The sequence below is a fragment of the Durio zibethinus genome, chromosome 25 (genome assembly GCF_047325235.1).
Source record: "Durio zibethinus cultivar Kanyao isolate XHJ-2024 chromosome 25, ASM4732523v1, whole genome shotgun sequence".
NCBI lineage: Eukaryota > Viridiplantae > Streptophyta > Magnoliopsida > Malvales > Malvaceae > Durio > Durio zibethinus.
The window spans coordinates 15,731,246-15,750,726 of NC_143186.1; the positions used below are offsets into that span (position 1 = coordinate 15,731,246).

Consider the following 19,481-nt stretch of genomic DNA (forward strand, 5'->3'; position numbering starts at 1 on the left):
TTTTTCATAAAAAAAAAAAGGAGTAACGGTTTAGAATTCACATCCACATGTCTTCTTCAAAGTCGTCAATGTTCGTTTCTTTATTTCCATGGGAACATGCTTTTAAATTATGTGAGCTTTAGGTGGAAGCTGACGTTGAAGGCTGCAGAATTAGAGAGGGAAGTTATACGAAGAAGGAGAGACAAAAAAAAATTAGGTTTCATGAATTACAATAATGTGACAGTTTACATAGACGGTCATAATTTTTATCAATAATATGAATGAAATTTGTTAAAATAATCAAATTAAATATATTTAACAAATTTTAATGACTTTATTAAAACAAATTAAAATTCAGTGATTAATTGTAAAATTTACTCAAATAATAATCCACAATTGAAACATGTCTTTAAAAAAATATATAAGAAAAACCTTGCCTTATTGAAAAGTGGGTTCCATTTGTTACAGCCCAACCCAAACTCATTCCCCTTTTCTAAGCCTCGAAATCATTTTCTTTTCCCTGCAACCAAACACACCCAATTTACCTTTCCCACCGCTTCGACCTCAAAACTACTAAAGCCCTGGCTTTTTTCATCCTCTCAACCTCAAAACCTCCAAAAACCCGAAAACATGGGCAAAGATCGAAACGATTCTCCCCTAGAAAACTCCGACGAAGAAATGGAAACCCCATCTAACCCGAAATCGAAATCGAAATCCAATTCTGAATCCGAACCCGAAGATTCAAAGCATAAAAGCCACGGCAAAAGCGACAAAGGGAAAAGACCAAGCAAATCAAGAAAACGACATAGCAGTGAAGAAGATGATTCGTATTCGGATTCTGAATCTGAGTCCGAGTCTGACTATTCGGATTCGGAATCGGAGTATTCGAGTTCGGAGGAGGAGAGGAGGAGGAGGAAGAGGAAGAGGAGAGAGAGGGAGGAAAGGGAGAGGAAAAGGAGGAGGAAAGAGAAGGAAAAGAAGAGGAGAAGGAAGGAAAAGGAGAGAGAAGAAGAGAGGAAAAGAAAGAAAAGAAAAGAGAAAGAAAGGAAAGAAAAGAAAAAGAAGGAGAAATTGGAAAGAGGAAAGAAAGGTGCTGTTACTAATTCTTGGGGTAAATATGGAGTTATCAGAGAAACTGATATGTGGTAAATTTCTTTTATTTCAAACTCTGTTTTAATTTTTAATTTTTGGAAAATTGTTGGAAATGAAACAAATGAGAAAGTGGGAGGGGAAATTTTTGCTTAATTCTTGAGTAGGAAATGTCTTTATTGCAATGCTGGATTTGTTCCTTGTACAATGTCATGTTTCAGTTGCCAGTGATTTTTTTTTTTTTATGTTAAAAACTGCTGATTCTATTGTTGTATTAATTGTTGGAAATGAGACAAATTTACATATGTGAAAATGGGAAGAAAATTGTAGATTAATTTTGATTATGAAATTGTTTTATTGCAATGCTTGACATGTTCCTTGTAGAATGTCATATTTCAGTTGCCAAGGTTGTTTCATTATGTTAAAAAAATGCTGATTCCAAGGTTCTATTATGGTTGAAATTGAAAATTGTTTCATTAATGTGGAATTTGGAACCTTTATTGCTATTTCTTTTTGTAATTACTGTTCCTGTAATATGTAGGAATAAGCGACCTGAGTTCACAGCGTGGTTAGCAGAAGTGAAACAGGTATTTTAGTTACATCATTTTTTTTTTATTATTCCCTAGAATTTTAAAGATTCATTCATTTTTTGAATTTGGTGAATACATTTTTTTTTATTTTATGATAATTGGGTTTCTCTTTTTTAACCATGATGCTAAAATGGGTTTCCATTTACTGAACTAGTTTCGCATTGTTTATTAACAGTGAATGTATTTGTTCAAATGGTAGTGGGTGAAATATATTTGTTCTTTATCAATCAGTTCCCCTTTCATCAATGGTTTGGAGTTTGTTATAACTATATTTCTGATCTCTCTTCACAGATAAACTTGGAAAGTTTGCCCAACTGGGAAGAGAAGCAGTTGTTTAAAGAGTATGTGAATTGTTGTATCGTTCTCTTCTCATGGTTTTCTAAGAATTATGTAGGCAAATATAACTGCATCATGTTTAAATTAAATTTGCAAATCTAAAATTTGTATTCCTTTTGCAGATTTATGGAGGATCACAACACGGCCACCTTTCCTTCCAAAAAGTAAGGCTGTCTATTGTTAACAATATGGAGTCTTGTTTAACAAGAATATGTGTTAATAAATTCTTATGCCCAGTACAACAATTTTAAAGTAAGCCATTTCATTATTTTAGGAATTTGTGCTTGCTGATCTAACGTCTTATTGGTTGTATTCCTGTCAATGATGCCGATAGACCTTTTCCCATTCCAAACTTTGAGTGTGCTTCATCTTTTCTTTATAGGAGATTTATTGCAGTCCCAGATTAAAAGAATAATGAATTGGCATATATATGCTGTGTTACCATTGACATAATAATAGCTTGATTATTGGTGGTTGCAGATATTATAACCTTGATGCTTATTACAAGCATAAAATGGAGAAGGATATGAAAAAGGGTGTTAAAAAGGTTCTTGATACAGAACGTACTGTATTCAATGATGAAGAACAGCGCCGGTATGTTGTAATTCACACTGCATCATTTATGCTGTATTGAAATTGAAAGTAGCTGGTATCCTAATTTTCTTGAATTTAGCTTTATTGATTGGACTTATATTTGACCATTCATGCTTTCATATTTGTCTTAATCTCTATTCTAATAATCAGATTTGCAATTGATTGGTATAATGGCTTAAAAATTGCCAGTTGCTGCATCTTTTAGCTCTGTTATTAGATTCATCATTAAATTAAACTTCTTCAATCTGTAATTGGGTCAGTTTCTTAAATGCAATTTTGTTATTATATGGTTCTTGTCAACTTACGGATCTTGCAACTGCAATTTTATAAGGCTGTTTATTTACACATCCCTTAATAATCCCAGGACAGAAACTGTCAAACTCTATTTGTATGACACGCATATTCAAAACTTAAGTTTCTATCTGAGATGTCCAATAAGATGATGAGGATGTTATTGACCCTATACAAGGAGAAGCTTTGGTAAATCTCAACTTTAATTTGGCCGATTTGGTTTATTTTGCATAACAATTGCTATCTAAAGCTGCTTGTAATATCTGGTTTATTGGTCTTATATTACTATGCATATATTGTGCTTCAAGTTTTGTGTCTGCCTCCTTGGAGGACAGACTAATAGTGAGTGCCTGTTCTCTTCAGTTCATTGATTTGAGAATTGGAATGTGAAATTTGAACTTCTTGACAATGATAAGCTTGTTAATATTACATGCATTATGTTTTTGGGTTGGCTCATGATTTGATTCTGCATTTTCAGGCAAGAACTGCTTATAGCCCGTGAAAAGCAGAAGGAAGAACAGGTTGAATCTTTGAAACGTGCTATGCAGAGCGGAATGGTTAGATCTTTCTTAGCCTTTTAAGCATAGTTACTCTTCTGCTGCTATTCCGTTAAACCCACGGCAAGTTAGATTTTCTCACCTCCATCTTTTATCTGACTTTGCAGGCGCAAGCAATGAAAGAACAGGCTCAGCTACGAGAGGAGATGGCTTACCAGTACAAAATTGGCAACTTCGAGGTGAGGATATGCAATTGGTTTTATCTCATCTGCGCAAATCTTCATTTATGTCATCACAAATGATTGATGTAGAATTGCTGTTCTGTCTTTACAGGCTGCAGCTGCCATACAAAGAAGGTTGGATCCAGATGTTGCCATATAAGAAGGGATAGCCTATACGGGGCTAACAGCTGCTCAGAGTTGATGCATTCGAAATTAGCCGTGTAAGATGCTTATAGATGGATCAGATCTAAGCTTTATATTGACTGCCTACCAGAGCAAGGAATTTTCTTCTATTCTTGCGAGGTTGAATATAATCGTATCTATTTTATTGGGTTAACAGTTTTTTAATTAGCTTGTGCTCACCCTCGCTCCCATTTTTGCTTAGGAATAGCATGTTTTGTGATCCATCTTTAGTAAAGTAGTATGTTGTGCTAAATTGATCTTTATACCTAATAGCTCTTCTATGTTAATGGATGAGATTTTATGCTTTTGCCATTGCATGTTGGATGCTAAAATGTTGAATTATTTTAATCAAAAAGAAAACAAATTGGTTTTCTTTTTAAATTATTATATAATTAAAATTATATATTAGTTCAGGGGATTATTCTTAAAAAGTAATATCTAATAGATTTGAATATTGAATTTCATCATTTGCAATTCTTTTTTTTTTACCAAAAAAATTACATATATATAGATTTGTATCTTAATTTTTGGAATATGCATGAAATGATTTATACGAATAAGCATATATAAACTCTTTAAATGAGTTGTAAGCGAGATGTGTTCAACAAAAATGAGAGAAAATGGATGACAAATAAGAATTGAAGCTTTAAAAGTAGCCTTACAAATGGTTGAGGGGTTATGTTCTGGTAAAAAGTGTATGTATCAAACGACACCGTTTCATCACCAATTCGACTTTCAAGCCTTGGAATCGGATGGGGCCCGCGAATTTGGCCTTTTTCTTTTTTTATGAACTATCCATGAACTGTTTTCTTTAGACCAAGTAACTCTATGAGCTTTTAAAAGGAAAGTTTATGAAAACTCTCTGAAAAAAAGCTGTTTCTAACAACTTTCCATTAGAATCAACTTACCATAGCTACGCGTAAATTGACAACAAATCTATGAATTTTTTCAGTAACTTCTCATTTTTATTCACAATTTTTTTAAAATTTAATTTTTTTTGGTCAACAATTTTTTAAAAATATTTTAAATTCATCAATTTTGATAATTGTCATTAAAATAATTTGATAAATTTATCATCTCAAACTCACCTCTATGGCCTTGAAAGTGTCCATGTGGAAAAAAAAAAAAAAAAAAAAACCAAAGAAAAAAGGACTCTTTTGGTATTTTCAGCATTGAGGTAATTTTGAATAATTTTGAATTGCTTGACGAATATGCCGTAGTGTCCTAATTATACCCTTATGTTACAAGATGAATACTTCACCCTTATGTCAGCAACTGTGCAATCGTACGATTAGTTTATAAAATTTAAAAATTATTATTTTCGGTAATCAACGTTTAATCAGCAATCTAAGCATAAAAAAATAGTTTATTATTTTTTAATTACGCTACATCAAGTCTCCTTTGTGATTATTTTATTAAGTGAGAAAGGATCGCTATATACAATAGATACAATATTTTTTTTAATTTTTAATTTTAATAAATTTAAAAGGAAATTTAATCTTTATCTCTTAAATTTATTCGATCATCCATGAAAACGACGGTATAAAAAGGTAATATAATAATAACAATAATTAGAACAAAGTTAACAAGTATAAATGCCTCTCCTCCTCAATTGATGCTTAGCTTTTCACTTTCCCTTTCATGAAGGCTCTGCCAAACCAAAAAATCCTTGGTTTAGGCAGTTTGATTTATGATGAAGATGGCTAAAATCTCAGTAGACCAAACCTGGAAACACCATCGATCATCATCCGATAGAATCAGCCAATTGCCAGATGAGTTAATAGAGCACATACTATCTTTTCTGCCAACCAAAGATGCCGTTGCTACTTCAGTTCTCTCCAAAAGATGGTATCCCTTTTGGACTAAACTTCAAGTACTTCATCTTCAGGACTCAATCCGTTGCCAAACCAGACGAGCAACCAGGATCAAGTTTGTTCGATTTGTCACTAGGGTTTTGTTGCTTAACAAAGCTGTTTCTTTGCACAAGTTTCGCCTCAACTGTCATCAAATTTACGAACCCAAATGTTTTAACATGTGGGTTTGCTCTGCTGTTGATAAAGGTGTCCAAGAAATTGATATCTCCATCAGAACAACCCCAAAACATGACTACTTTTTGAGGTTGTCCTCTCAGGTTTTCAAGGCTGAGAAACTCAAGTTTTTGAAACTAAGTGGTGGGATTCTTATTGATTTTCCTGGTGAGTCGTCAGTTTGTTTTCCCAGTCTCAAAACCTTGCAGCTTTTCTATGTCAACATCGCCAATGATGAATCTTTTGACAAGCTTTTTTCTGGTTGTCTTGTTCTTGAGACACTGGTTTTAAAAACACCTGACCGTGTAAAGACACTTAATTTCAAACTTTTGTCATCAACTTTGAAGAGTTTGTCCATTAACCTTCGATATGCTGAGCACAAACTAGAGATAAATACACCAGCTCTCGAGTACTTGGAACTCGAAGAATCTTACCATCAAGTTTCTTTCATCGGAAATTTCTCTAGCTTAATTCAAGCCAAAATTAAATTTAATTATGTGATTAGCCTAAATCAGCTGCTTATCAGAGCCCTCTACAATGTCAAGCTTCTTTCCTTAGCTTCATATTGGTATTTCGAACCGGTAAGAATGCGTTAATTTGTCACTATTTTATTCATTTTTGTGACAAAGTTTTCAATTTTGACTTTTGGTTCTTTTATGTTCAAAACCTTTACTTTCATTCATTTAAGAAATCTATTTTTGTATACTATTTTAATCTTACAGGTGCCCCATGTCTATGCTTATCCTATGTTTCATAATTTGGTCCAATTGGAGATATTAATTGGTTTGCCTGGCTGGGATGCATTATCACACTTGCTTACACTCTCTGATAATCTAGAAATTCTTCTTGTTGAGGTGAGTTAATAGTAGTATATAATAAAATTCGGGTAAATTATCTCGTTTTTTTTTTTTTTTTTCAAATTTGGACGATCAAGGCAAAATATCCGAAAATCAAGTTGTGTTTGCTAAATTGTAGCTTCAATTTGTGTTGTTTGTTTTGTGGATTTCTCAGAATAACTCAACAATCGACAGTCGATGGACACAACCGGAGCATGTTCCTACATGTGTATCATCACATCTAACAGCAGTTTCTTTTAAAGTGTTTCAAGGTTTAGGAAGTGAAATGCAAGTGATAGAATATCTTTTAAAGAATGCTAAAGTCTTGAAGACTATGCAAATTTGTACCCTTAATATGTCTCCTGATTCAAAGTCATTTGTTCTGAACAAATTATCAGAGTTCCAATGGGGCTCCAAGACATGTCAAGTTGCAATACAGTAAGTCTTAAGTACAGCTATTTTTCCCCCCTTTTGTCTTTAGGTCTTCGTTCTTGGGATAAATCTTGTCATAAATGTATTGAGTCTACCTAATTTGTACATAGTTAAAAAAAATTCATGTTAAGCTTGAAATTTAGATTCTTGATCATTTATTTTGTTTCAACACAAATTTTTATATTTTCAAGTGTACTCCTTGTATCGATTTACTGTATTCAAAATTTTAATTACCGGAGAAGTATTTTCCATGAGAAGCAAATTTTTAATAAACTTTTGCATTTTTTATAGATACATTGCTATAGCCTTTATATTGTCAAAGTGTCACAATTTTTTAGATATAGTAATTGTTTTAAGATGGTCTAGCAAATGTCAATGCATTCCTTTTGCTTCGTTTCTAAGCAAGCAAGAAAGACTTTAACAATTGAAGAAGTAAATAATGGAGAGACAGAGGAGAAAAGATGTTTAGACCACCAGCAGGCGACAGGCAACAATGGAAGTGGACGATGAGTCAGAGCAGGATGAAATTACCCCTGAAACTAAAACACCTAGTTCTCCATCTTGAAGAATCATTTCTTTGCCAATCCATGGATAATTAAGTTTATAAAATGTTTATGAAGTATCATTTTTGTGCCAAAGGATAAAAAAAAAAAAAAATGGACAAGAATATTTGCAAGGAAACCATATTTGTATGATTTATTTATTCTAGCTTTGGACTGCAAAGCAACTTTTTATCTAGAAAAGTTTAATAGTTCCGTGTGCTAATTGCCTAACTCTTATGTTTTAATGGAATTCAAAAGCCCCCGATGATTAAAATTATGAATTTTTTTAATAATTTTTGAAGACACACTCCTTTAATTTAGTACATTCAAGATTTTATTCTTTGGGGCACATCTCTCATTGAGAAGAAAAAAAAAAACTTCTCTTGTCAACTGAACTAACTCGTATTGATGAAATCAAACAACTTTTTTGTTAATTTAATTATGTATAATTATTATTTCAATTGGTGCAATTTTACTTTCACACTGACATGCAAAATAGTGTCAGCATTTTAATTAATTTGTTATACAAGACTAACTTAAGAAATTCTCCATGCCAAGTGCATGAGAATATGGTTTGTACAGTACTAGAAGTAGTCTGGAACCATCCCCTTCCCTCTATTTATAAATTTATGTCTCTCCACTCATTTTCCACATTCACCATCAATGGCAAACCTTGCGTATCAAGAAAGCAATGTGAGCCCAAAGCGTCCAAAATTTTCTGATGAAGAAACTTGCCTTGATAGAATCAGTCAATTGCCTGATGTTCTAATTCAACACATATTATCATTTCTTCCAACAAAAGAAGCAGTGGCCACTTCCGTTCTATCAAAAAGATGGCTTTGGGTTTGGACTTCAGTTCCAATCCTTGATCTTGAGGACTCACTTTTTTGCAAAACTGATGAAAGACTTAGAATTGATTTCATGCAATTTTTTACTAAAGTTTTAATCTTCAACAAAGTGGCTTCTTTAGACAAGTTTTGTCTCAAATTCAATGCAGTTAACCATCCTTGGTATGTTAAAACTTGTTTTTGGGCAGCAGTTGCGAGAGATGTGAAAGAATTAGACATAAACATCCAGGGAATGGAAAATTTCCCTCTCTTGAAGTTACCATGTGCCCTTTTCACAGCAAAAACATTACATGTTTTGAAACTGAATCATGGGATTGAGCTTGATGTACCTGGAACAGTTTCCTTGCCATGTCTCAAGGTTTTGCATCTTGTCTGGATCAAGTGCAGACGTGATGAATCTGTTTCTAGGCTTTTCTGTGGTTGTCCGGTTCTCCAGGAATTGCTTCTTAAAAATTTGGATTGTGATAATGCACTGAATTTCAACATTTCCATTCCTACATTGAAGAGTTTGTTCATTAGTTTTTTCACCGGACAGGTTTCATGCAAACTGAAGATAAATGCCCCAATTCTTCAGTACCTAAATCTCCAAGCCAACCTGCCCCAACTGGAATATGATGTTGAGGATGTCTCTAGCTTAGATGAAGCAAATGTAACAGTTTCATTACTTGGAAATCACCACATTCCACTTGTCAAAGCTCTCTGCAATGCTAAGTTTCTTTCCTTCAATTGGGATTGGTATACAATAATGGTGAGTAGGATGTTCTGACAATTTATATGGTTGGGATCATTGCCAATGCTCAATTCTTTTTTTGCTGATATATATGCAATTGTCTCCTGTCACAAACACAGCACAACTTCAAAACTTATCCTTTGTTTCTTAATCTGGTTCGATTGGAGCTAAATGTTGGTTATGGTGGATGGAGTGTGCTGTCACGTTTCCTTGAAAGCTCTCATAATTTGAAAGTTCTTGTTCTTGCCAAGGTGAGTCAAATTTAGCTGAGAAATCAATGATAAAAGTAGTGGTCGTTATTTCTTCTAATTATTGGTCTAATGAATTGTGCTTTGGTTGTTCTCTTGTCACCAGAATGCTAATTGCCGTGGACTTGGACTTGAGTGCCGCTGGACACCTCCAAAGTATGTTCCTAAATGTTTGCCGTCATCCCTAACAATGGTGTATTTTAGAGGGTTTGAAGGTCTAAGACATCAGCTGAGCATGGTAAAATACATTTTGAACAATGCTGGAGTTCTGAAGATGATGGATATTTGTACTAATGGAATTAGTGATATGCCTATGGATTCAAAGTTTGATATGCTCAGGAAATTATCAATGTTCCCAAGGGGCTCCAAGGCATGTCAACTTCAATTCAACTGACATACTTGTCTCAAGATACAGTTTGGTCCTGTTTTCCCCCACCTCTTTTGGTTTGTAATTCTTAAAAAAAAAATTGCCTGGTATGATTGTTTGTTGGGTCTAAGAGACTAGTACTGAAACAAGTGGTTTTATAGCTTTTAATTTCCAACAGCTTTTTTTTATATATATTTCAGGCTATCGCAATTGAATACTGATCCCTAAAATTAAAAATCTAGTTGTCTACAAACAGGCCACAAGCCTGGCCATTTTCTACAGCTTATATGAACTGGTTTTATTGTTGCCTAAAAACAATTGTTCACTATGAAAATTAGATTGCCTCTAGATTATTTCCTTGTTTTTATGTCAAAGAACAAATGGTACAAATAGATTTTTTAAAGGAACTAGTTGCTTTTGTTAATCCATTTGCATTTAATCTTTAACTTCCCCTTGTTGATCCTCGGAAGAGTCAGTTGGAAACACTTGTTCCTCAACAGATCAGGTGATTCAGGTCTTAACAAATGGGATTTCATTTTGGCAACATAACACGAAGTAAATTTTGTATCTTAATTTGAAATCCTTGATTATTCATGTTGTTGCTTCTTTACAGCTTATCCCAATTGATGACTGCAGCTTAAACTCAGAAAGGACAACAAGACTATGGACCTCATTATAGAAAATACTGCTTCTATGCCATTTCTTGTTTTCTTTTTTCCACAAAATATCATGCTTCTAGCTCTTTTTTATGACACCATTGCAAGATGATACTAATGGATTAGCTTTAGATTGGATGTTAATTAATTCTTATATTTATTTGATGAATTTATATTTAATATAATATCAGTATATAGATTTTATATATTATTAGTTAACCATATTATACTATCTCATCAATGATATAATATAAATTTTATAAATTCTTAAAAATAAATACATAAAAACTTAATTTTATGGATTTCCAAAAAAGTCATCAAAGTCCAAGTTCATCCGTCACCTTATTAAAAGTTCGTAAAATTTTATATTTTTTTTATTAATGAAGTGATATTATATGATTAATTGATGTAATATATAAATTTATATTATGGTAATATATTAAATATAAAATTTTGTTTTATTTTCTAATTAAAACGTTGTTCAAAGCACTGAAGTCTAAAATTGAACAACTTGCTTAGTATTCATATAAAAATTTATATTTCTGAAAATAATTTCAAGAAATTTTTTTATTACAATAACGAAGTAAAAAGATTGACTTAAGAAATTGAAAAGAATAGTAATTTTATATATATTTTTTGTTTATTATACCTTTAGGAAGGATGAAATTCCAAGTCTACCCTTTTAAAGCAATGTGGCTTCAACTGAAAGCAGAGCAACCCGAAGTACCATAGTCAGTAAGAGAAACGGCAAAGCTAAAACCATATTCTTTCCCCCAAAAAACGATATGGAACTCCCCAAATGTTGTCTTCAAAGCTTCTAAAGAAACCCTTTTCTTCATCTTCAGCTAAAACCCTAATAGACCAAATTTCTCAATATTTTCTTCACCAAAAACAACAGATTGTCTTAAACCCACCTTTACTTTCAAAACTCCAACCATCTCACATTAAACCCATACTTTTAGCCCTCCAAGCCAAACCCAATTCTGCCCTTAACTTTTTCCAATGGACCCAAAGTTTCTTAAAGTCACCTCACAATGTGCCCTCCTACTGTGCACTCATTCACCTCTTGCTCCGCCATCGAATGTTGGCTGCCGCAGCTCAGGTGTTCGATGATATGATCGCCCATTTTGGTACAAATATTGATGTTTTTGATGCTTTTAATGAAGGGTTTAAGGATTTTGATTCGAACCCGAATTATGTTTTTGGGTTTTTGTTGGAAAGTTACTGTAACAAAGGGATGTTGGATATGAGTTGTTATGTGTTAGTGAAAATGTCTGAATGGGGCGTTTTTATCTCGCATAATTTGGTTTATAGGATGTTGGATTCTATAGTTAATGCGAATCGTGTTGATATAATTTTTGATAACTATGGTAAATTATGCAGATTGTTTAGAACACCGAGCTTATGTGTTTATGGGATTGTGATGGAAGGGTTCTTGAAGAATGGGGAGGTTGAAAAGGCGTTGAATTTTCATAAAGAGGTGACTGAGAGAGGTTTAGGGGTTGACATTGTTTCTTGTAACAAGATTTTAAAGTGTCTTTCTGTAAATAATGAAATAAGAGTTGCTTCAAAGTTGTTTGATATGATTCTTACTCTTGGTCCATTGCCAAATGTGGTGACGTTTAGCACATTGATTAAAATGTATTCAAAAGATGGAAAATTAGATAAAGCAATTGAGGTTTACAATGTTATGACGGAGAGGAATGTATTGCCAGATTTAATCATGTATTCTATTCTTATTGATGGTTATTTCAAGGCAGGGAGATTGGATGAGGGAGAGAAACTTTTTTCCATGGCATTAGATCGAGGTGTCAAGTTGGATGTAGTTGTTTTCAGCTTGGTTATGGATGCTTTTGGAAAGGTAGGGGATTTGGGAAAAGTGGTTCAGGTTTATAAGAGAATGTTGGAGGAAGGCTTATCACCTAACGTGGTTAGTTACACCATTCTCATAAATGGGTTGAATGGGAATGGAAGGATGCTTGAAGCTTGTGGCATATTTGGTCAAATTATCAAACAAGGTCTCAAGCCATCACTCATAACCTATAGTAGTCTCATTGATGGCTTTTGCAAGTTGGGAAATTTGAGAGATGGTTTTCATTTATTTGATGATATGATAAAAAAGGGCCATCTACCTGATGTTGTTGTTTATAGTGTGTTAATAAATGGTCTTTGTAAAGAAGGGATGGTGACAGATGCTCTTAGGTTCTTCTTTAGCAGTGTAAGCAGGGGTCTGAAACCGAATATCTTTACTTTTAACTCCTTGATGGATGGTTATTGTAGGTTGAAACAGTTAAGTAATGCTGTGAAGGTGTATACTTTAATGGGAATGTACAACATAAAACCAGATATGGTGACCTACACTGTCCTTGTTAGAGATGCTTCTAATCAAGGAAAATTGAATGCAGCACTCTTAATTTTTTTTCAAATGCTTAAGAGGGGTTTCCCTGGAGACGCTATAACATATTGTACCCTCATGGATGGATTCTGCAAAAATAAAAATCAATCTGCTGGACTGCAGTTTTTTAAGCTGATGCAATGGAATGGAGTGGTTCCTGATATTGCAGTATATAATGTTCTCCTTAGTATGCTTTTCAAGGAATGTCATCTTCAAGGGGCGTCAGAACTGTTCAGTAAACTTGTTGAGAAAGGGCCAAAACCTGATATTATAACATACAACACAATGATATGTGGTTATTGCTCATTTAAAAGATTGGATGAGGCATTCAGCCTTTTTAAACAGCTGACTTCTCCCCTGTTTGGACCCAATTCAATTACTTTTACCATATTGATTGATGCTTTCTGCAAGGAGGGTAGAATGGACGAAGCTATGTTGATGTTCTCCAAAATGTTGGAGAAGGTGCCAGAGCCCAACGTGGTAACATACAGTTGTCTAATTGATGGCTACTTCAAATCTCAGGATATAAGGACTGCTACCGAGCTTCACGAAGAGATGCTTGAAAACAAAATCTGTCCAAATATTGTCAGTTATAGCATCCTCATTGATGGCTTTTGCAAACGAGGATTAATGCTGGAAGCATCACTTGCATTCCGTTGTGCTCTAGATAGACATTTATTGCCAGATGTAGTTGCATTTTCAATTATGATTCGTGGTTATTGCAAAGTTGGTAGGTTGGTTGAGGCCAAACTGTTATGTGAACAAATGTTCACGAATGGAATAATGCCTGATGATTTGTTAGAACGAACTCTTGTGGAATATAATCTTTAAAACAGCATGGAAAATGAGTCTTCTAAAGAGATCTTTCTTTACATATTTCACCAATTTGTGCTCATGAATGGCTGATTTTTCATTCTCTGCATCCTCATAGGTAATCTCTACTCTGCTTTACATTTACAGGGCTGCTTTCCTTTTTCTCTATTTTTTTTCCTTCGTACCAAATATAATATAAAATATTTGATGAATAGGCCACAAAAGAGGTATTCGTAACATATCACTTTTTATTTTACAACTACAAGCAGATGACAAGTACACCATTTCTTCCAACACGTGCCCATAGCATCTGGCAGAAGCAGAAACTAGTTGTCTTTCGTGTCAAGCAAACCTGCTGCCACGTCCTTTACTTGCTCGGGCATGTTTATACATAATCAATCAATGCCGAATTGAAATAGAAGTATAGACTTGTCTACATAAGCTAATAGTTTATGCATCTGCTGTTGTTTTTAGAAGTATAGCTGACATGGAGATGAAGAAGTTGTTTGGGATGTTGCTGCTGCTGCTGTTCATTGTTTCAGCTTCCGGTAATCGTAAATGATCTCTTTCTTTGTTACTTCGATTCCAACGAATGTTATATCTTAGTATGATCTGATTCTTTTTCACTACTTTCAATTTATTGTAATAAATTTTTTTTTCATATTTTGTTGATGAATGCAGAGCCGAGCGAGGCAAGAGTTTGCGAGTCAAAGAGCCATCGTTTTAAGGGACCATGTCTGAGCCATCACAACTGTGGGATGGTGTGTAAGAATGAAGGTTTCTCAGGTGGGAAGTGCAGAGGCGTCCGCCGTCGCTGCTTCTGTACTCGGCGCTGGTAATGGCTTTCTGGCCTCTCAAATCCTTGTCCCCATGCAAAATCTTGTCCGATAATAAAATAAACTCGTCTTTTATATAATGGGAGAATCAATTACTCAGTTTATGTTATTTTCATTTATCACTCTTTTATATTTTTTTTTCTTTTTTTTTTTCCTCCAATTTCCATTGGACGAAGCATGAATAGACTCATCAACATGGTACCCATGAATATTGTTAAATCGTTCTTGTGAATCAACTCCAACTTAATTCAATTTAATATTTGAACCACTTTTCTTATCTCAATGAATCCAATTATAAGAATAATTTATTCTATTAAAAAATAAAAATAATTTTTCGTTATACTTTAATACTTTAATAACTCAATTATACGCCAAAACCTATGAACCCGCCAACAAAATTGATTACGGACAACAGGGCGCAAAAGTGCAACATTATAAATATATTAGTTAGTTATATACGCCGTTGAACGCATGTTTTATCATGTTTTTTTTTTTTTTAACTTAGGGACGGGGGATAGGTTGGTTTGAAACTGAGTCTTATATGTCCCTTCTAAGACTCCGTGGCTGGTAGGTCAGGACAGTGGGGATAAATGTGCTGTCATGTTGAGTGTAATAAATGTGTTATTATGTGATGCTGCTACGCCATTGGAGATGAAAGTAAGTTACTTGTTGTATAGCCAACAGCCAAATGGTAAAATAGGTATCGGAAGAATTTAATAAATGTGTTATCATGTAATTATATATTTTTTTATCATAATGAGATGAAAGTTAAGTTATTAAAAAAGTTAAAAATATAAATAAAAAATAAGAAAAAACTAATTTTAGAGTTTTAAGATTTCATTTGTTTAGTAGAAAATAATTTTTATATTTTTAAGTATTTTATTTGGCAAAAATTTAATTAGTCAATAAAAAATAATTTTTTAATCAATAAAAAATAAAATTATTTTTTAAAAAATTATTTTACTGATTTGAAAGAAAAAAGATATGTTTCAAAAAAAATTATTTATGAATAAAATTATTTATCAATATTTTTTAGCATAATTTTACTTACAAATAATATTATATAAATAAATAATATACTATTAATATAATATATTAATAAATAATATTATAATATATTCATAAATAATATAAAAAATAATAAATAGTCTTATTTTAAGTATTTTTTATATTAACATAATTTTTAATATTAAATAATATTATTAAAATATAATTATTTTTTTAATATTAATAATTTTAATAATAAATAATTTCAATATATTTTAATAATAAATTTTTTTAATATTTTAATAATTATATTAATATTATTTGGAAAGAAAAAACGAATTTTCCAAAAAACAACCAAATAATAGAAACATTTTTCATTATCCAAACAATAAAAAATCTCTTTCAATTCAAAAAATATAAACATTTTTTAAAAATTATTTTTCAAAAATTATTTTTTACAAAATAAATGGAACCTAAAATGGTAATAGATGGTAAAAGACAGGTCGTACTTTTTCATGAAAATCAAAACGTATTTTGATTTCCACATGTTATAAACATAGATTTTCAAAGAAAAGGCAATTACCTCTAAGCGTTTTACCATGTAATTTGCATTCAAGATAGTTATCTTTGAAACTTTAGTAGGTACCTACATAATGATTATAACGAAATCAACATTGGAAGAAAAATATCTTGAGACAAAAGAATCCATCACTAAATACCTTTAGCAATGTAACACTAGTGGTAAATGATAAGACTAAAAGCCATAGCTAACAACACGTGTAATGATATATTCAAAATTTCAACCACATATATGTCGATGGAGTTATGATAAGAATACTGTTAATCAGTAAATTCTAAAGATAACATATAAAAATGAAGTCTAGTCTAAACCAACTTTTAGAATGCAATTCTTTAATAGGGATGCCTAAAGATTCATAATATGAACATGAAAAGACAAAAATTTATACATACACAAGCATATATATACCACAAGATGTAGAGGTAGAAATGGTGTCAAATGCTTCTTGACTCCAATAAGTGTCATGCTAAGTCCACCACTTCTATGTGGAATGCATAACGTTTTGTAGAGATTCATATGGCAAACATTTATTATAGTAAACCTCAAACTTGTCAAACCAACTTGTAAGAAAATTAAAAAATAGTTTTCTTAAGAAAAAAATTAGTAAAAAAAGAAAGGCTTATCTTACCAACATGCCTTTGTTGATTCCATAGACATGCATAAATTGAGCTAAGAAAATAGATATGAAACATAAACAATTTTACAAAAGCAACAATATAAAATGGAAGTTCAAATGATTTACAAATTGTAGCCCTTATGCATCAATTCCAAGGCAAGCATGAATTAAATAATTTTACAAAAGCAACAATAAAAAATGGAAGTTCAAACAATTTACAAATTGCAGACCTTATGCATCAATTCCAAGGTAAGCATGAACTATAGATTTTAATTATTAAAAGACTCAAAATGTTTACCAACAAATGAAAATTTCTCTATGTAACCAATTGCAAGTAATAAGGTGATATCTTTAATATCCATCAACCACTTTCTTTACATCTAGAGCCCTCATTTTAAACATCCTAGACCCAATAACCATGAACTAAAAAGTAGATAAAATTTAAAAAAATAAGAAAAAATTCAATTGAAACAAAGAAAAACAAACCAACAAAACAATAAATGGCTTAGCGGCAGAAAAAGAACCCACAAGAGAATTCTCCTTAAAAGGCTAAAAGGAAGACCTACTTAAGAAATCAGTAATGTGAGAAACAAAATTCTTGGGATAATTATTCACACACATGATGATGATAAACATAATAATATTTGCAACAACAAAAGTAGAAATCAACCAAGGTATGGAAAATAACTTCACCCTATTACCATGTGTTATCTTACATATCTTATTGATCCCTTTTTCATAGACACCATGGGCTAAAAGATAAGTAACCTAAAATTAAAATAATAAATTAGATTTGCATTAAAAATTTTTTAGTCTTAAAAATAATCATGATAAACAATGTAATCATTCATATCATAAGAGGAAAAAAACTAAAATGTATTAAATTCTTGATTCATCAAATATTTCAAAATTTTGACAACTAAAATATCAGTTAACAAACATAAAAGCAAAGTGATGACTAAATAAAAATTGAAGGCATAGGTCCTCTCCTCATCACTCCCTAACTTTCTCAATCACTAAATCACAAAATGAAAGATCCAATGTTTGAAAACTTCTTCCTTAAATAACATTCTTTCTTACCAACCAAACAAATAATTAACATAACCAAAAAAAAAAAAAGAAAAACCAATATGTTTGCATACCTTTTCAATTGACTACCCATATCTAGAATAATCATACTTGCAAAATGCACATAAATAAATAAAATAAATAAATACATGATCATTCAAATAAAATGTCTTAGATTAAGTTTTTCAACTTACCCCAATAATCAGAGATGTAAACTAATTCACTAAAACAAAAAAATCATATATTTGACCCAAATCAATTGCATTACCATGTGAGTAAAGCACAATCAACGCCATTCTAGGGTTCTTTTTATACACCTCTGATTTCTTTTCTCATACTTTTAAAATGTTAAAGTTCTCTCTCGTCACCACTCTATTCATCACCAACTTTCTTGCACTGTCAACTATCGTATACAAACCTTTCATAATAAAAAAAAATAACTAAACAAAAACAAATATTTTTTGTCTCAAAATATGAACATTTCGCCAATGGGGAAATTTTGTGGAAAAAAATATATTGATGGGTTTCAATATATATGCAACAAACCAAACCAAAATGCACGCAAAAAAAAAAAAAACCAAAAGAATAAAAGGAAATTTTGTATGCAATTCCTTAATAAAAAATCTAAAATAGAATGAAACGTGTAAATAGCATTAATTATAAACAACTAAATAAATAAAATGATGTAAGGATACAAAATAAAAATAAAATAAATAGTGTTAATTATAAAAAGGAAACAAAATCAAAACCGTGCATCAAAAAGGTATATAAATATAATAAATATTAAAATAATATAATAATCCAAAATTTAAAGCAAGTGATTAGAATACCTTAATCTGCTGAAGATAAAAAGTTCATGCAAAAAACTCTTATAAATTTTGAGAAAAATCAAAAGGAATAATATCAAGGCAACATTAAATATTTTATAAATATACACAAGATCAACACCACTATCTTCCTCTTAGAGCAGATTGATGAACGATCAACACTTATCTTTTTCTTACACTTTTATGTAAGGTTTTTTTATACCCATCCTCCAATCACTTTCTTTCTCATTTTCTTTTTTCTTTCTCTCCTTATCCCATTTTCATTTTTTCATAATCATAAAGTTTCTCTATTTGTTTCTCTTTCTCCTCTTCATTTCCCCTTTGTCTCTTTTCTTAAACATTCAAAATTGTAAAAGTGATAAAATATAAGTAAACTTGTTTAAAGGTTGGATTACCTTCCTAAACCTACCTACCTGTCTATCTAAATTTTAAGAAAGTTTGAACAAAAAATTAAAATTTATTAAACGGGCTTAGATACAATTTTTAAATTTATTTAAATTTTTAATCGATTCTTAAACAAAAAATTAAAAACTCAAGCTTCATTTAATTTGACTCGAATTCACAAATATATAAAATTTTTATTTATATATATATGTGAAATATATAAAAATTAATTCAAATATATAAAAATTAATTCACATATATAAAAAATAAAAATAAAATTATATATATGTTATAAAACTTAATTTTTAATTTTTATAAAATTTTTATTTTTATTTTTTATATATATGTGAATTAAATATAATCCTATTAACATTAATTTAATAATATTTTTTAATTTTTTATTATATAATTTAAGTTTAATGGGTATATTTAAGATTTATTTTTTAATTTAAATTAAATTTTAAAAAATTTTAAGACCTAAAATTTTAAATCAAATTAAATCTGAATAA

General features: G+C 31.3%; 4 protein-coding genes across 4 annotated transcripts; all 4 read left to right on the top strand.

The window, feature by feature from the left end:
- Positions 1-434: 434 nt before the first annotated feature.
- LOC111275828 (nucleic acid-binding protein) lies at positions 435-4,097 on the top strand. The gene is made up of 8 exons (XM_022861371.2): positions 435-1,124; positions 1,610-1,655; positions 1,950-1,999; positions 2,117-2,158; positions 2,475-2,588; positions 3,358-3,436; positions 3,544-3,615; positions 3,710-4,097. The coding sequence occupies exons 1-8, from the start codon at positions 610-612 to the stop codon at positions 3,755-3,757; spliced, it is 966 nt and encodes a 321-aa protein (XP_022717106.2). The 5' UTR covers positions 435-609; the 3' UTR covers positions 3,758-4,097.
- Positions 4,098-5,360: 1,263 nt separating this feature from the next.
- On the top strand, positions 5,361-9,852 carry LOC111276212 (uncharacterized). The gene is made up of 7 exons (XM_089754377.1): positions 5,361-6,388; positions 6,530-6,661; positions 6,819-7,081; positions 7,367-7,418; positions 8,212-9,213; positions 9,315-9,446; positions 9,550-9,852. Exons 1-7 carry the CDS (start codon positions 5,471-5,473, stop codon positions 9,835-9,837), a joined length of 2,787 nt encoding a protein of 928 aa, XP_089610503.1. The 5' UTR covers positions 5,361-5,470; the 3' UTR covers positions 9,838-9,852.
- Positions 9,853-11,123: 1,271 nt separating this feature from the next.
- On the top strand, positions 11,124-13,706 carry LOC111275824 (Tetratricopeptide repeat (TPR)-like superfamily protein). Its single transcript, XM_022861366.2, has one exon. It carries the CDS (start codon positions 11,266-11,268, stop codon positions 13,690-13,692), a length of 2,427 nt encoding a protein of 808 aa, XP_022717101.2. The 5' UTR covers positions 11,124-11,265; the 3' UTR covers positions 13,693-13,706.
- On the top strand, positions 13,654-14,787 carry LOC111275830 (defensin-like protein 1). The gene is made up of 3 exons (XM_022861373.2): positions 13,654-13,792; positions 14,149-14,222; positions 14,356-14,787. The coding sequence occupies exons 2-3, from the start codon at positions 14,162-14,164 to the stop codon at positions 14,511-14,513; spliced, it is 219 nt and encodes a 72-aa protein (XP_022717108.2). The 5' UTR covers positions 13,654-13,792; positions 14,149-14,161; the 3' UTR covers positions 14,514-14,787.
- Positions 14,788-19,481: the final 4,694 nt, after the last annotated feature.

What these genes read in the sequence shown, in the direction of transcription:
- LOC111275828 (XM_022861371.2), top strand. Translation starts at nt 610, where the DNA reads ATGGGCAAAGATCGAAACGATTCTCCCCTAGAAAACTCCGACGAAGAA. An exon ending in GTGCTATGCAGAGCGGAATG is followed by an intron (nt 3,437 to 3,543) that starts GTTAGATCTTTC and finishes CTGACTTTGCAG; the next exon opens with GCGCAAGCAATGAAAGAACA. An exon ending in ACAAAATTGGCAACTTCGAG is followed by an intron (nt 3,616 to 3,709) that starts GTGAGGATATGC and finishes CTGTCTTTACAG; the next exon opens with GCTGCAGCTGCCATACAAAG.
- LOC111276212 (XM_089754377.1), top strand. Translation starts at nt 5,471, where the DNA reads ATGATGAAGATGGCTAAAATCTCAGTAGACCAAACCTGGAAACACCAT. An exon ending in ACATGTCAAGTTGCAATACA is followed by an intron (nt 7,082 to 7,366) that starts GTAAGTCTTAAG and finishes CATTTTTTATAG; the next exon opens with ATACATTGCTATAGCCTTTA. An exon ending in GTCACAATTTTTTAGATATA is followed by an intron (nt 7,419 to 8,211) that starts GTAATTGTTTTA and finishes TACTAGAAGTAG; the next exon opens with TCTGGAACCATCCCCTTCCC.
- LOC111275824 (XM_022861366.2), top strand. Translation starts at nt 11,266, where the DNA reads ATGTTGTCTTCAAAGCTTCTAAAGAAACCCTTTTCTTCATCTTCAGCT.
- LOC111275830 (XM_022861373.2), top strand. Translation starts at nt 14,162, where the DNA reads ATGGAGATGAAGAAGTTGTTTGGGATGTTGCTGCTGCTGCTGTTCATT. An exon ending in GTTCATTGTTTCAGCTTCCG is followed by an intron (nt 14,223 to 14,355) that starts GTAATCGTAAAT and finishes TGATGAATGCAG; the next exon opens with AGCCGAGCGAGGCAAGAGTT.